Source organism: Ruditapes philippinarum, unplaced genomic scaffold, assembly GCF_026571515.1.
Source record: "Ruditapes philippinarum isolate M1 unplaced genomic scaffold, ASM2657151v2 ctg849_1_1_1_1, whole genome shotgun sequence".
Classification (NCBI taxonomy): domain Eukaryota; kingdom Metazoa; phylum Mollusca; class Bivalvia; order Venerida; family Veneridae; genus Ruditapes; species Ruditapes philippinarum.
Window position 1 is genome coordinate 110,925 of NW_026865022.1, and position 16,502 is coordinate 127,426.

Below are 16,502 nucleotides of genomic sequence, written 5' to 3' on the forward strand. Positions count from 1 at the left end.
CAAGAAGAATGTGGACCCAGCGCACATGATGTGATAGCCTCGACGGTAAAAAATGGTTTGTCATCCACAGTTGATCATAAAGCACCCGAAGTCCAAGAGCTTCAAAGGACATAACAATATATGACATCAGGTATGATTCCTCTTGTGCAGATCATGAATAAATTGCTTGAAATGAAGTCAGAGGAGGCAGAGGATATTTTTGACTTGGCTCTGATGATTACAGCTTAGATATTTAACATGACACCTGGCCAGATAGACCTCTACCAACTTGTTCAAATTATAGCTTTGATAGAAATTTAAGCACTCCTTGTAACAATTCTACAGCCATAGCAAGCATTTACTTCCTTTAACAATCAGTAACTTTCATGGCATCTACAGATATGCAAGCATTTCCTGTACTTAACAAGCTACCTTCCAAAGCAACCAAAGATTTCCAGCTATTCACTTTTGACCTTTTGTTATTAAACAGTAGCATCCATAAATGCACTGTTGTTGTTTGAAGGATGCCTGAAGATGTTATTTTCCTGTTGTAATAGGAAATTATTTATTGTTTTATTTTGTCTCATATTTACAGTTTTCTAGTCAGTTGATAAAATTAAAAGCCACCATATTTTCACAAAAAAGCTTTTCTTAACTCGGTAAAGAATTTTTTACTTTTCAAAGGAGTTCACATTCAAGCTTCTAAATTTTATTGTTTATTAACATTTTTGTTCTCTAAGGAATATATACAATTAAAAGCTACAAGTTTTTATAGTAAGTTTTTATATAATACAGATATTTAATATGACGTTCTTTTCAATTGCAGATTTTTGTTCCTTCTGGGCAAGAGGCACCACCAACAGGATACACGTTTCTGGTATCTGGATCCGATATGTGTGTTCCAGTGACTTGGCTAGAGTCAACAACAGCCCTGTTTAAGAATAAAACAAGGTCCCATTGTGCCAAGCTCTTCTTAAACGGCCTGTATGAACCCCAGGCACTAGTCAATAAATCTGAAGCCCACTAGAGTGTTAACAAACTTTTCTATTTTTAGCTCCTGTGACCTAGTTTTTGACCGGAGATGACCCATCTTCGAAGTTGACCTAAAAAACATCAAAACAACCTTCCTGACAAATTTCCAGAATATTTGAATCAAAACTGCAGCCACTAGAGTGTTAACAAGCTTTTTCTATTTTTAGCTCCTGTGACCTTGTTTTTCAGGTGAGCAATTTCAGGGCCATCATGGCCCTTGTTTGTTTTGTTACTGTTTTTAAGGGTAACAGATCCGAGTGGCACTAACAACGGGTTGTATGAAAGGGTAAAATTCTCAAATACTCTAGTTGGGGAAAAAGGGGCATTTGATATGACAAAATCTAAATCCGTTACTATAAAATGGAAAGACGCTCAAAAACCGAAGAATGTCTTGATCAAACATTGAATCTATGCAAATCGTATTGAAACAGAAATTGTAACCAGTCTATCAGCAGCAGAACGCTTTCAATGATTTATTATCAAATCCAGACAACTGCAAACATTCAAGCATCAAACCAGACTAAGTATTCGCAGCTGCTGAGTATCAACAAGGAAAATCTGCAAACGCTCTGGCATCAAGTCGGATTGAGTATTCGCAACACCACCAACAAGGAAAATCTGCAAACATTAGGCATCAAGTCGGATTGTGTATTCGCAACACCATCAACAAAGAAAATCTGCAAACATTAGGCATCAAGTCGGATTGGGTATTCACAACACCACCAACAAGAAAAACCTGCAAACATTAGGCATCAAGTCAGATTGGGTATTCGCAACACCAACAAGGAAAATCTGCAAACATAAGGCATCATGTCGGATTGGGTATTCGCAACACCACCAAAGAAAATCTGCAAACATAAGGCATCATGTCGGATTGGGTATTCGCAACACCACCAACACGGAAAATCTGCAAACAATTTAGGCATCAAGTCGGATTGGGTATTCGCAACACCATCAACAAGGAAAATCTGCAAACACTCAGGCATCAAGTCGGATTGGGTATTCGCAACACCATCAACAAGGAAAATCTGCAAACATAAGGCATCATGTCGGATTGGGTATTCGCAACACCAACAAGGAAAATCTGCAAACATAAGGCATCAAGTCGGATTGGGTATTCGCAACACCATCAACAAGGAAAATCTGCAAACAATTTAGGCATCAAGTCAGATTGGGTATTCGCAACACCATCGACAAGGAAAATCTACAAACACTCAGGCATCAAGTCGGATTGGGTATTCACAACACCATCAACAAGGAAAATCTGCAAACATAAGGCATCATGTCGGATTGGGTATTCACAACACCACCAAGGAAAATCTGCAAACACTCGGGCATCAAGTCGGATTGGGTATTCGCAACACCATCAACAAGGAAAATCTGCAAATAATTCAGGCATCATGTCGGATTGGGTATTCACACCACCAACAACAAGGAAAATCTGCAAACACTCAGGCATCAAGTCGGATTGGGTATTCGCAACACCATCAACAAGGAAAATCTGCAAACAATTTAGGCATCATGTCGGATTGGGTATTCACACCACCAACAACAAGGAAAATCTGCAAACACTCGGGCATCAAGTCGGATTTGGAATTGGCAACACCACCAACAAGGAACATCCCCAATAGGAGAAAAAATCATATATCAGTGTGAAGAAAATCATTATCAACCATATTAATTTCTATAAGATGTTTCAACAAAGTTTATTAAAACTTTACAAGAAATTGAGAATAAAAGGGGATAATATATTGAATTGCAAATTAAATTTGAAAGCATTCGTAATGAATTTACAGATCACCTTATAAAAGGTCATCTTTGAAATTAGATATTGCTGATTAAGAACGGCAGTTTGAATCACTCTTTATGGAATAGAGATTTCGAATACTGTAACCAAAATACATAAAAGAGTGCAAAAAATATATGAGCGAATCACACAAAAATAGACATTTACAGACTAAAACACATTTAACGATGAAACATTTAACTGACAAAAAAAAATAGGCAAATAAAACAAAAACGTAAAGTTTGATAGAAACGGTGCTGTGTAAAACGCTGGAAAAGAAGTATGACCACTTTCAAATACAAGGGGATGCTATCAAGAAGTGCAAGCATGAGCATAAAAACAATTTGTCGGACGGTTGTGATAACTTGAAAATGGGACAATTGTCCTTGTCTGAAAGTAAAACAAGGTAAGGCAGACACTTTTCAAAGAAGAAATCAAACAGGAACAGTCCTATTTAAACACTCAAGAAGACCATTCGGAATTGGATGACAGTTACAGTTTAGATGTACTGCAAAATCAACTAGGTTTCAGCGATATTGATAGCAGTTTCAATTTTCAGAGCGTTTTGCTTGGTGAAGAAAATTGCTCGAAAACTAATAATGCTGGAAACACCCAACCATTTTCTGTAAAAGAAAACATTAATCAAGAGAAGACGTTAGCGACGAGTTTCCACTTGAGCTTCTAAGTGGTACATTAGTGAAAGAAGAGGCATTGTCACAACTTTCACAACATCCAATTATCTTTCTACAAGTGTCAAATGAGCAATCAAGACACTTACAAGGACTACAAATCAAGACACTTACAAGGACTACAAAAGCTGGTGAATCGTTAAGCATTTACAATGAACATGACATCAAGCAATACTAAACTTTCTGGTTGTCAATTAAAATATATATAAAAGCTGTGACATTCCGTTTACAGACTTTCGAAACTTGGCGGCCTCAATTGATGCAATATAAAGTTAACATTACCGCACAAGATAATCCTCAAGTGCAGCAAATGGAGCCTCCTACAGATAATTGTCCAAGACCTATTTCATCATTAACTAGGAGTGGGACGTTAATTACTCAGTATAACTATGTTAGGTGGATTTGTTTCACTGGTTTTGCTTTAATTTGTTAGTTAATATGTTACATTTTATTCATTGGAAAACAACTGGTAAAAAATATTTGAAATGATACCAAACACATTTGAGTAACAGTTTATTCATGTGATGTAATAGACTACTACTACATACTAAATATTGAAATAAATTGGGATACATTATGACTATTTCAGATAAATGACACAATTTCTAAAACATTTTTTCTGCATTTTATACATGACTCAAATATCTATCAATGTTTATCCCTAAATAGTGCAATGTTTTTCCATGATTTCTTTCTTATCTTGGGAAATAATATAAAGTATAAATATAAAATATCAAGGAAAATTCAATAATTTGACCTATAATGTCAAGTTCAGGGTCATGTACTTGAAGGTCTTATCCAGCCAAGTATTTAGACAAATCATTAAGAAAAAAAATATGCTTCATGTAACAGTAAATGACTTGCATTGACAACATGACTGTTACAATAGTTTGAAAAAATTTCTTTGAAAAAAAAAGAAGCTTAATAGGAGTCAAATGACACGTTATTAACTGTGTGCTCTCCAATGTACATGTATTTCTTTTAAAAGCATTTAAACAACATATATAGTACATTTACACCAACAAATAATACAGCATTTTTATCACAACAATCTTTTTTACACGCATAATTATATACTAATGTTTATAAAAACATTAAAAAATGTTTATAAAAACATTAAAAAATGTTTATAAAAACATTAAAAAGCTAAAACATAACTACCCTCTATCAGCAGATCATCACAAATCTTGTTGCCCCAAAAGTTGCATGTTTACCCTTTTCAAAATATAAAGGTCAGTGTATTATTGACAAGCTACAGTTATCAACAGTTTATTATCAGTGATCATTAATTTCTAACAACATGAACATATACAACAGCGCTCTTTCTGTTTTCAACTAAGACCCTTTTGCCATATTTTTTAGGACCAGGCCAGTGGTTATAAACATTTTAAAATCTCAACTCAGATCTCAGCTCCAAACTCAGAGGAGAATTTAACTCAAAGTGAGATTATAAAAACTTTTGAGACCAATCTAAGTTAAGCATGAAAATGAGTCAATTATATACATATTAAGAAGCCCTCAGTACCAGAAACTTGTCCGATAATTTTGGAGCCAACAGAAACTGAATGTGTTCCCAAGGTGCATAAACCAAGGTGGACTGAAGCAGAGTAGTCAATCTTGATAGAATCTCTCATCCTTGGGAATGATAATTTATTGTCTGTTGCCCTTGCCAGCCAAAACAAAGAAAGGCAGAAATGCTCATGGATGATATTTGCTAGATACTAAACAGGTATAAAACAAATGTGCATTTTTAAAATTAATTTTTAAAATGAAACCAAAAAACAAGAGATTTATCAAGAACAAACATACTGTTTTTATGTGCGTAAAGTTTTGAAATCAAGATATGGTCCATTTGGTGAAAGAAAAAAAACATTCCATTGTGTGGGATCAGGTTCATTTTTGCAAATTTTGCAAACAGATTCGATCCAACATTTCTAAACATTTGACAAAACATCGCAAGCAACATGGTTAGATTCAAAAGGTGCAATATTGTCCTTCAAAAATGAGGGTTGCCATTGGGATGTTATGGTCTAATGGGATGGCTATGGCAAATGTAGGAAAACTGGTTGGTGAGCCCAGCACAACTGAATTTTGGATAAATTGGCAGGTCTTGTACCAGAGGAAGCCACATGACCTGGACCAACATAGTGTTGAGTCCAACTGGTAAGATATGCTGTCGTAATGGCACATATCGGTTTACAAGTACTGTTTTCTAGTATATTTTCACTATTCATAATCATACCAATTACAATATTTGTGCCTGAATAAATGCATGATATGAGAAAAGCATGTTTTTAGTTTCAGACCGTTTTAAGTACAGAATAATCAAGTGAATATAATAAATTATGGTAATGTTATAAGTTTACAGCGTACTTAATATGTTATATAAATTTCATCAGGCATCCAAAGATGATAAACATGTATAAACATGTAAATTACATATTTATCTAGATACATTTTGATTATCCCAAGGACTTAGGCTGACAAAATAAACATGATTTAGTTTATAAAGACATCATGTAACTTATTGGGTTTGTTTATCTGGGGAACATGGGTAATCACCTGGACAAAAAAGGGAATCAAATTTTCTCAAGATAAAACAAAAGTGGTTTGTCTTAAGGTAGAGGAAATTTTGGAAAACCTTAAGTTTTTAAATTCCCCAACATCATCGACCACGGGTTTTTTATTTTTTGGGGGGCAATTGGGTTTTTTAGAGACACATTGTGAAAAAGAAGTTTAATTTATTACTATAGTGATGGTGCCTCACCAAATAGACATTTCATTAAACTTCATCAACCTGAGAATGCTATGCGCACCATTTTCAGCAGTCTGAATATTCTTTCCCTCATTCAACGGGATGTATACATCATTAGTGACACCAACATATAATTCAAACAGCTAAGGACTGTTTCTCAAAATTGCATTTCCATAAGAAAAGTAGATAAATGTGGAAAGATGGATTTGTCATATCCTGGTTACATATTGTCAACCTTTCCAAGGACCATTGTACAGGCTACGTCCAAAATTGACTCATGACCACATACATGTAAATGTAACCTCTTTTGGTGCAATGAATGTAAGGTATGCTACACAAGTTTTATCAGTCACAGTGGAAACTGCATTGGAAATGCACTACGATCAAAGAGTTATAGAATCTGTAAAGTTTATCCTTCACATGAACAAGTTTTTTGACTGTTTGGGGAAAGCAGATAGAACCCATAATTCCCATTTAAAAAGTACAGATCAGTAGATGATGAGCAACTGAATTACTTATCAACTTAATTTCTTGGCCATTTCAACTCCTTGAAAAATGTGTAATGAATTGCCAGGGTCAGTTCTCAAAATTACAAAACAAAGAAACAGTAGGCTATTAAGTTACCAAACCTTCAAAGGTCTGGAGACTGATAACAGTTTATTTAATTGTTAAATGAGTACTGTTTGAACTCTGGTATGGAACTTGCTTTGACTGAGCATTTTAACCAGCTCCCAGTTGAGCAACATTTTGGTTTTAGTTTGTTTGTTGTTTTTTTTGGGGTTTTATGTCACATCGACACAGTATAAGTCATATCGCGACGTTCCAGCTTTACTGGTGGAGGAAGACCTCAGGTGCCCTTCCGTGCATTATTTCAGGCACGAACGGGTACCTGAGTAGAACCACCGACGTTCCGTAAGCTAGCTGGATAGCTTCCTCACATGAAAGAATCCAAAGTCCCTGTTGGGATTCGAACCCACAGATGTGAGGGGCAAGTGGTTTGAAGTCAACGACCTTAACCACTTGGCCACGGACGCCTCGATTTTGGTTTTAAGTAAGCCAATTGTGTAAGCAACACTAATCCCTATCCCCAATAATTCAACATCTTTATGGTTCAACTATGAACCATTGAAAGTCAAGCTAAAGTCCCATTTAGAGGAAACATGGCTTATCATAAGTTTGATATACCTAATCTAGACAAAACAACATTGTGTAAGGGGAAAACATAACAATACAAGCTAACTTGTCAAGAAACCTTTTACATTGTGGTTTTACAGCATAACTAGAAACGAAAACAGAAACAAACACGAGGCCCATGATGGCCCTGAAATCGCTCACCTGTATATAGGCCCCCCGGGGTGGAGCCAATTTTGACCCCAGGGCTTTTAATTTGAACAAACTTGGTAGACACTCACTAGAAGATGTATCATGCCAAATATCTAAGCTCTAGCTCTTTGGGGGTTTTAAAAGAAGGTTTTTTAAGTTTTTACTATATACATATAAGGAAAATTATTGCCCCCCTTGGGCGGGCCAATTTTGACCCCAGGGCTTTTATTTGAACAAACTTGGTAGACACTCACCAGAAGATGTTTCTTGCTTAATATCTAAGCTCTAAATCTTTGGGTTTTTTAAAAGAAGATTTTTTAAGTTTTTACTATATACATATAAGGAAAATCTTTAACGCCCCCCCCCCCCACCCCTTGGGCGGGCCAATTTTTGACCCCAGGGCTTTTATTTGACCCCAGGGCTTTTATTTGAACAAACTTGGTAGACACTCATCAGATAATGTTTCATGCCAAATATTTAAGCTCTAGCCTTTATGTTTTTTTAAAAGAAGATTTTTTAAGTTTTTACTATATACATATAGGGAAAAGCAATGACCCCCTGGGGCGAGGCCAATTTTGACCCCAGGGCTTTTATTTGAAAAAAGTTGATAGACACTCATTAGAAGATGTTTCTTGCCAAATATCTAAGCTCTACCTCTTTGGGTTTTTTAAAAGAAGATATTTTAAGTTTTTTCTTTCGGTTGCCAATTAGCAACCAGAGTTCTGCATGGAATTAAAATTCTTTGAACAATTTTTTAAGGTGACCACCAAAGGACCATTCCTGTGAAGTTTGGATGAATTTGGCTTAGCAATTTATGAGGAGATGTCGATTAAAATAAAAGTTTACAGACTACGGACGAAAAGTGATCACAAAAGCTCACCATGTCACTTTGTGACAGGTGAGCTAAAAAGTCAAGAACCAAATAACACAGATTGAAATTTCAAACATGTTTTCCAGTCTCCATGGAACAAGGAAGAAATGTTTTATCCTTTCTGTTTTACCAGAATGTGCAGACAATTATAGACCCAAAGTAGAACAAATGAAGTATGCAAAAGATTTAACAGAACTTAGAGAAAAGAATGCAACAGTTTGTAATGAAATTTCTGTCAGTATGACAGAAGAGAAGGTAAATTAATGTTGAAATGGTAACTTAAATCAGCAAGCAGCTCATTGAATACACTCCCACTATTTCAGGCAGCTGCTTTAACTAGCATCGATTCATGATATTGACCTTTACAGTGAGCTTTGAACGACCAATGTAAGTTTTTCAATTTCTAATTCAATAGAAAATCTTTATAAGCAGTTTCATTGGTTGAAACATATCGCATGTGTACAAAATTTATAAATAGACAGGTATTTGCTCACAATTTTGTAAACAAAATGGCGACTGTTAAAGAATCAAATTTCGATAAGCTTGCAAATATAATCTATCATTGAGCAGAACAATGTCACATTAATTTTGTTTGTGCAGACAGGATCAGGAAAGTCTCTGTGTTTTCAAGGATTATCATATTTATATAGTGAACTTGGTCTCACAGAAAACCCAATCGTTTTCGTAATTTTGCCCTTAATTTCACTGATAGAGGCACAAGTTCAGGAATTACAAGATAAACAGGTTTACAGCGGTAAGAATTCCAGGGAAAATATTGAGATGCGCCGAGGAAAATATTCATGTGTGTACTCCAATCCAGAAAATCTAACATCAGGCCCCGTGTTCACTAACATTTCTGATCCTTATATTTGGATCAAGATCAAGTTTTTGGATCAATTTTCGGATCAAGATCAAAGTTGGTGTTCACAAAGAATAACAATCAAATCTGATCCGAAAATCTGGATAAAACTGATCCAAATTTTGATCCTTGTATTTAGTTGGATCAAATTAAAGATCAATCCCACAATACACTCTGAAAAATGGCTGAGTATGTGTCATGGCAGTGTTGGTTGCGTTATTTGAGTAGCCTACCATTTGATCAGCGGGTGTTTCGGGATCGTTCGAACCTGCTAGAACAAGGTCACATTAATTTTGTTTGTGCAGACAGGATCAGGAAAGTCTCTGTGTTTTCAAGGATTATCATATTTATATAGTGAACTTGGTCTCACAGAAAACCCAATCGTTTTCGTAATTTCGCCCTTAATTTCGCTGATAGAGGCACAAGTTCAGGAATTACAAGATAAACAGGTTTACAGCGGTAAGGATTCCAGGGAAAATATTGAGATGCGCAGAGGAAAATATTCATGTGTGTACTCCAATCCAGAAAATCTAACATCAGGCCCCGAGTTCACTTACATTTCTGATCCTTATATTTGGATCAAGATCAAGTTTTTGGATCAATTTTCGGATCAAGATCAAAGTTGGTGTTCACAAAGAATAACGATCAATTCTGATCTGAAAATCTGGATAAAATTGATCCAAATTTTGATCCTTGTATTTAGTTGGATCAAATTAAAGATCAATCCCACAATACACTCTGAAAAATGGCTGAGTATGTGTTACGGCAGTGTCGGTTGCACTATTTGAGTAGCCTGCCATTTGATCGGCGGGTGTTTCGGGATGGTTCAAACCTGCTAGAGAACTACAGCAGTGAGGAAATCCGGCAATGTTATTGGTTTTTTCCTCAAACCATCTTGTCTATTGTTGTCTACAATTTCTCTAAAAAGAACATCTTAAGAGACATCTTTAAGTAAGCCAACACACAGAAGATACAATTCTCTTTTTAAAGGAATTACATGTACATCAAAGTCAAATCTGTTTTAATATTAGCCTAAACATGTGTGATAAAATTCATATCTTTTATTCCTTTGATAACTCTAATGTTTATTCCCAGGTACAAAAAGGAAGCAGCCTAGTCAAGACGAATTATACCAGCTGGAATTGATACGTGTCAAGCTTGAAGGTGACCTTCTCAAGCAGAGACTTGCTCAAGAAAGGGATTTATTTTTTATTAAAAAACAAATGCTGGAAGAAAGCAGGCAATGGGCTTTGTAAACAAGAACACTCAACTGAAATCATTTGTACACACCATGTCCAAAATTCAACACGCTCCCAAAAGTACATCTAGCTTTCAGTGTCATGAACCCACAGATTCTATCCAAAACAGTATCTGGAGCACTTGAATTGTCATAATTATGGTAGTGCTGTCCATATATGGACAAGTTTTTTTATTTTCTGAATATGAGAAGTTTATATAAGGTGAAAACTGAAGAGAAATGAAAATTTAACCCCCTACACTAGAGTTGATGTTCCCCACCTTACCTGGTTACAGGATGACTTCCTTTGATAAATGCAAGAATTGGAAAAATCTGTAATGGAGCAACCTGAACATTTATTCCAAAGTGAGAGGAATAAAATGCTTTTGTAAATTCAAACATGGATTGGTTTGATTTTTTATGTCAAAGTCAATGAACCCTTCCAAAAGCCTTATAATGCCTATCTGTTACCTGCATCTTGTCCTCAATTTTCCTCTGAGGAAACTACATGGGGACTGAAAAATGATAAGATTAAATATTTTGGAATATGTACTTTCAGGCAGTTTAAGGTCTCATCTGTTCATGACAATGGTCTGACTTATTCCATGGAGCTTAATATAGAATGGAGAAGCTATTGTGACGTCACACAGTTAAATTCAGCATAGACGCAAAACGTGTTCCCGTATGTTATCATATGTCGTGGGATTTTCCGAGCTTTGATGCATCCTGGGAAAAAGTAGCCGTAAACCGCCATATTGATTTCACGGCAATATACCGATAATAAAAGCTGATCATTTTCTTCTAATATATGAAGCAATAGTTTATGATGAAGTTAAAGGTCACGGTAGAAAATGATTGTAAATAAAGTTTGGATTAGACAGGTTTGCTTGTTTTGAAGAAATTGAGTATTTTTTAGGAGAAAATCTTGTTGGAAGCAGATGGTGTGGATACTATGCCATTCAGCGGTATATTAACAATCCTGCGAGAGTGGTCAATTTTAATTTGTTAAGGATCTTTAACTGTTAGATCAATACGTATAATTCTTGCATTTTCTTATTAAGGATTTCTCAATTGAAATATGATTTTTCGTTTTTTGTTTTGATGCTAGTTTTTTCCAGTTTTTTTAAGCGTATTTTTCTAGTCTGAACAGAGCTTCAATACAGTATTTCCGGACAATTATAAGGAATTATCTGCACATGGCTATGGTTTCTTTTCATCCTCATTTTTGAACTGGGAGCTCTAAAAATTATTAAAATGATTAATTGTTAACAACAATTTATGTTTAAATAATTTCACAAACTGTAATGATGTGTTTTTTTTTGCAAACTAGTCAAATCGGCCCCTAGTCAGATCGGCCCCAAGTCATATTGGCCCCAAAATTAGTCAATTAGGCCTCAAAATTAGTCAAATTGGCCACACAACAATTTTAAAAAGTCAAATCGGCCCCAAAACTAGTCAAATCGGCCCTAAAGTTATTTTTATGTAAAATCCTATTTTGGTTAAAATAATGTTGTTAGCCAAAAATTACAAGATTATCAACTGAGAATTGCACAGTTTAACATAAATGTACCAATTAAAAATAATTAGATTTTTTTAAAAAAATAATCAGAAGCCCATTATTTCATAATGGAGTTATCAAATCAGTAGAAATCACATTGTTATTTAAATTGATATTATACTTACATTTTGTCCGTCAAGTTCAACTCTTTTCTTTTAAGAAAATCAAATGCTTCCGATGCTTTCTGAACGATATATATTTATTATCTGTTGAAAAGTTTTGTCATGACAGAATGTAACGTTAATTTGACTTATATTTTAGGTGATGCGTACTCCGTTCATCATGCTTTTGACAATTCATGCATTTGTGCGTAGCAGGTTCCGCTGGTGTTTGTAGCTATGACAGGAAGGACAAGTGCGGATTATGAGCACGTATTAAAAGTAAGTAAAAACAGTTTGAAATCAAATTTCGCTTTTGGAAGAATGTCTGGGAAAAAGAATTAACTAAATCAACTAAAATTATAAAATCAGTAAATTTTTCAACCTTGCTGTTTTAGGCGTGCTTTAGTGTTACTTTTTAGGCCCCCACAATGAGGGAGCATATAGCGTTGCACTTGTCCGTCCGTCTGTCCATCCGTACATCCCGAAATCTTGTGAACGCAACTCCTCTTAAACCGGATGGCAGATTTTGCTTAAACTTACAGGGATGAACAACTTTAATGTGTAGATGGTAGTAAAGGAAGGAATTTTTGCTGCGACACAATTTAACAGAATTATGGCCCTAAATTGTTGATTTTTTCACTATATACTATGTAGAAATTTTGTGACCGCAACTCCTTTTAAACTGGATGGCAGATTTTGCTTAAACTTCCAGGGATTAACAACCCTAATGTGTAGAATCTGATGGTAGTAAAGGAAGGAATTTTTGCTGCAACCAAACTTAACAGAATTATGGCCCTTTGTTGATTTTTAGTTTTCAACTTGTGGCACATGTAGTCCAAAAACTTTTTGACCTAGAGTCATAAGATTGACAGAACAGTGGCGTGTGGGGGCATCTGTGTCCTATGGACACATTTCTAGTTTTGTCTCTCTTTTATTTATATATGTATGTATACATGTATTACAATTTTTTAGGCCATCAAACGAGGTTTAAGGAACCAACAAGAGGTTGAAGAGGTAGTCTGTGACTTCGAAAAGGCCATCTGGAAAGCTTTGAGGCGGGTTTTCCCGACCGTACTCATGAAGGGATGTTCATTCCATTGGGGCCAGGCTGTTTGGCATCATATACAGGTATAGAATTTTTTCGTTCTTATTTATCTCGCTTAAGTTGTTTCCTATTATATGTTTTTGAGTGGCTGACCATTTAAATCTAAAACGTATATATTTCATTAAGTGGTTTGTGACTTTTTATTCTATCTCCGATAATTATCTATATCTCATCGAAACGAATAGAATAAATGTTGTTTTAAAAATACACCTTGTAATACATGTTCAAATCATTTGTTTATATTTCAGGGACTTGGGTTGTCCACAGATTATATGAATAACCACGGATTGTACTCTCTTCTGCGCATGATTTTCTGTCTGCCTTTCCTACCCATGGAACACATCATCGAAGTGTTCGATAAGATGGAAGACTTCAACACATCTGAACATCTTGAACCATTGTTCCAGTACCTCAGAAGAACGTGGTTCGAATCCTCAACGTGGACGGTAAAAAAAACTGGAGCGTATTTGGACAGTCCGTCCGAACAAACAACGATTGCGAAGGTAAATTTAATATTGCAATGTATATTGATATATAAATTTTAGTAAAATCGTAAAAGTAATCGACATTGGAACATTCGACCGATGCCAACAAATGTAGCAGCTTAATATTTTGTTACAAACATTTTATTCCATTTAAATATATAGGGGTCTATATGTTGTTTTTAAGATTTATAACTCAGCTAGAAACATTATATATTATTTTGCATATTTGCAGGATGGCATCGTCGTCTGAATATCAGAGCTGGAATGTCGCCGCCTTTCTACAATTTGATTAAGCTATAGTACAAAGAAGCAAGATTCGTGGAATCGCAAGTGCGACTTGTTTCTGAGATGAAGCAGCGGCGAATGCAAAGAAAGACTTACAGATCTATGCAGTCGCAGATATTTCAAGCTTGGAACAATATGATTTATTATTTGTGTCTTATACTAAATTAAGTGACATAACGACCATTTCTTTCAATGTCAAGTTGAATATCATTAGTAATATATTGGAACAGAGGCTAGTATAATGATCACAGACTGATAATTGATCATGAAAAATGTGTGTGATACAATGTAAATATAATTAATGTTAATTTCTAATTTGTATAATATCATTCAAATGAATATACATTTATATTATAATTGTTGACTGTTTAATACTTCCATTTAATTTTTCTGCTTGCAGCTATCGTGCGAAACAACTGTCGGCAACGGCACTGCTGAAGAAGGTTTCAAGTCTTTACCAACCCAGGGTGCTTAGACAAGAAGCAGAGTAATGTGCGAATAATGTTCAGTGATAAGAAGTGACAATTACATGAGAAGTGACAATTACATGTATACTGTTTCATATGTTTATAGACAATAAATTAGATTGATTATTATATGTTTTGTTCTTGTTTTCTATGTAACCCATTGTTAGTCATTTGGTATTCATTTGTGAATGTGAACAGCAGGATATCGATTTTAAGGATGCTTTAGGGTCAATGACAATGAAATCACGAGAGATAAAGGCTAAAATGTGAGACTGTCAATCTGACTAACCTTGAAGTGAATAAATGGAAAAAAATGTTTCTTTCAATAGCATGGGCATTTAAGGAAGAGGTACATGATTATTTAGAAGTATTTGTATATGATATTTCTTAATTATTATATTCTAATAGCTTTTTTTTCTTGACTTGTTTAAAGGCTGACACAGGACAGTTTATTTTAAGTCAGTGAGCTTTTGTCACTGGATAGACTATTGTCACAAAAAGACAAATTTATAAAAAAGAATTACAGTGTATTTAAATATCATCTTATACAAGAAATTATGAAAAAAATAAATAGCAAGAACAATTGTGACATGTAACATGTATTTAGGAATTCAGCTTTCCTTTCCTTTTCACCTCAGGACAATTCACATTAAAATAATGAATATTCACAGTAAGCAGTGTTAGCACTCCGACATATCTGACATATATGATCATCTTATCATCACTTAGCTTATCAGAATCACTCACATTTATGAATTTAAATAATTTTGAAAAAATTGCTGCTTAGCAAATAGATAAAATACTTGGGGTGTCTGTGACTGATTGGTTTAGTTTCTTGACTTTAAGCCTTTCACTGCTGTAAGTTCGAGCTCAGCAAGGGTTTACAAGTTTTTTCATGTGAGAAAGCTCATTTATGGAACATTGATGGTACCCATGTGCCTGAAATCATACACATAGGTGCACCAAGGCCCCCCATCCCCCGAAAAAAATATATACAAAAATAGTGGAAATTTTATTTTGCAATTAACTTTTTCTAAACAAATATACAAATATTTCAGGAAACAGAGGCGCTTATATGATAGAACAGTAAAAGCAGGAGTGATAAGGAAAGACACATGTAGATGTGTCTTCATGTCGGAAACACTAAAGAAATAGAAATATTTGGGTTTTATAAAACTTAAAAGAAATTGGAATACCAGGAGACTGCCTGCCCTTTGCAATGTTGGTTAATGAGTTCTTAGATGTGATGTCGAAAGCCTCATGAATATAGTACCATGACTTAATCTAATTAGAAAAAGAAATGACATTGAGGAGAAAACTAGTCACCAGTCTTTCACCAAGAACATGAGATAACTTTCTTCTCCCCAATCTGAAGCTTTAAGGTTCAGTTCTGAATAAAGGCAACAGGCTAGATATGCTGCCAGTGGGCTTGTCTAATTATGTACATATTTTGATTACCCACTCAATATAAGCATTGTTCTTAACGCAGGCATTCAAGTCCTATGGGCACATTTTTAGTTTTGACTATATTTTGTTGTATAATGTCAGTCTTGTATGTTAAAAATCCTTAAAACAGCACCTCCTATACCACTGGCTGTTAATGCATTAAAGCTTCTTTCATTCAGATTGTTATAACTTGTGTCACCTCAATATGTACCAATAATTTAAAGGGACTCACTCCATTGAGGTTTAAAAGCCTAAAACATAACATTTGAATTTCTACAGAAATGAGCCGGGGCAATTGATACAGAACTAGAACTGCCACTATAATGGCTTGAATACCCCCGCATACCACTTTGTCAGAATCAACAGTGGCCATTTAGAGGTCAAGAACAACCTCCCTGCCAAATCTGAGGTTACTAAGACAGTGCATTGCTAAGTTATGTATTCTACATGCTTCAAATGTGAAAATGTCAAAATCAATACATTGCGGACAGGACATTCTTTAGCAATTGAGAAAAGCTTTTTTT

The 16,502-nt window shown here is 35.0% G+C and overlaps 1 protein-coding gene across 1 annotated transcript; it reads left to right on the top strand.

The window, feature by feature from the left end:
• Positions 1-8,127: 8,127 nt before the first annotated feature.
• Positions 8,128-16,283, top strand: LOC132727586 (uncharacterized). Its single transcript, XM_060713140.1, has 4 exons — positions 8,128-12,469; positions 13,163-13,321; positions 13,544-13,769; positions 14,013-16,283. The coding sequence occupies exons 1-4, from the start codon at positions 12,428-12,430 to the stop codon at positions 14,078-14,080; spliced, it is 495 nt and encodes a 164-aa protein (XP_060569123.1). The 5' UTR covers positions 8,128-12,427; the 3' UTR covers positions 14,081-16,283.
• The last annotated feature ends 219 nt before the right edge of the window (positions 16,284-16,502 follow it).

Coding starts and splice junctions, on each gene's coding strand:
- LOC132727586 (XM_060713140.1), top strand. CDS start 12,428: ATGACAGGAAGGACAAGTGCGGATTATGAGCACGTATTAAAA. Junction 13,322..13,543: donor TTTGGCATCATATACAGGTA/TAGAATTTTTTC, acceptor TTTATATTTCAG/GGACTTGGGTTGTCCACAGA. Junction 13,770..14,012: donor AACTGGAGCGTATTTGGACA/GTCCGTCCGAAC, acceptor GCATATTTGCAG/GATGGCATCGTCGTCTGAAT.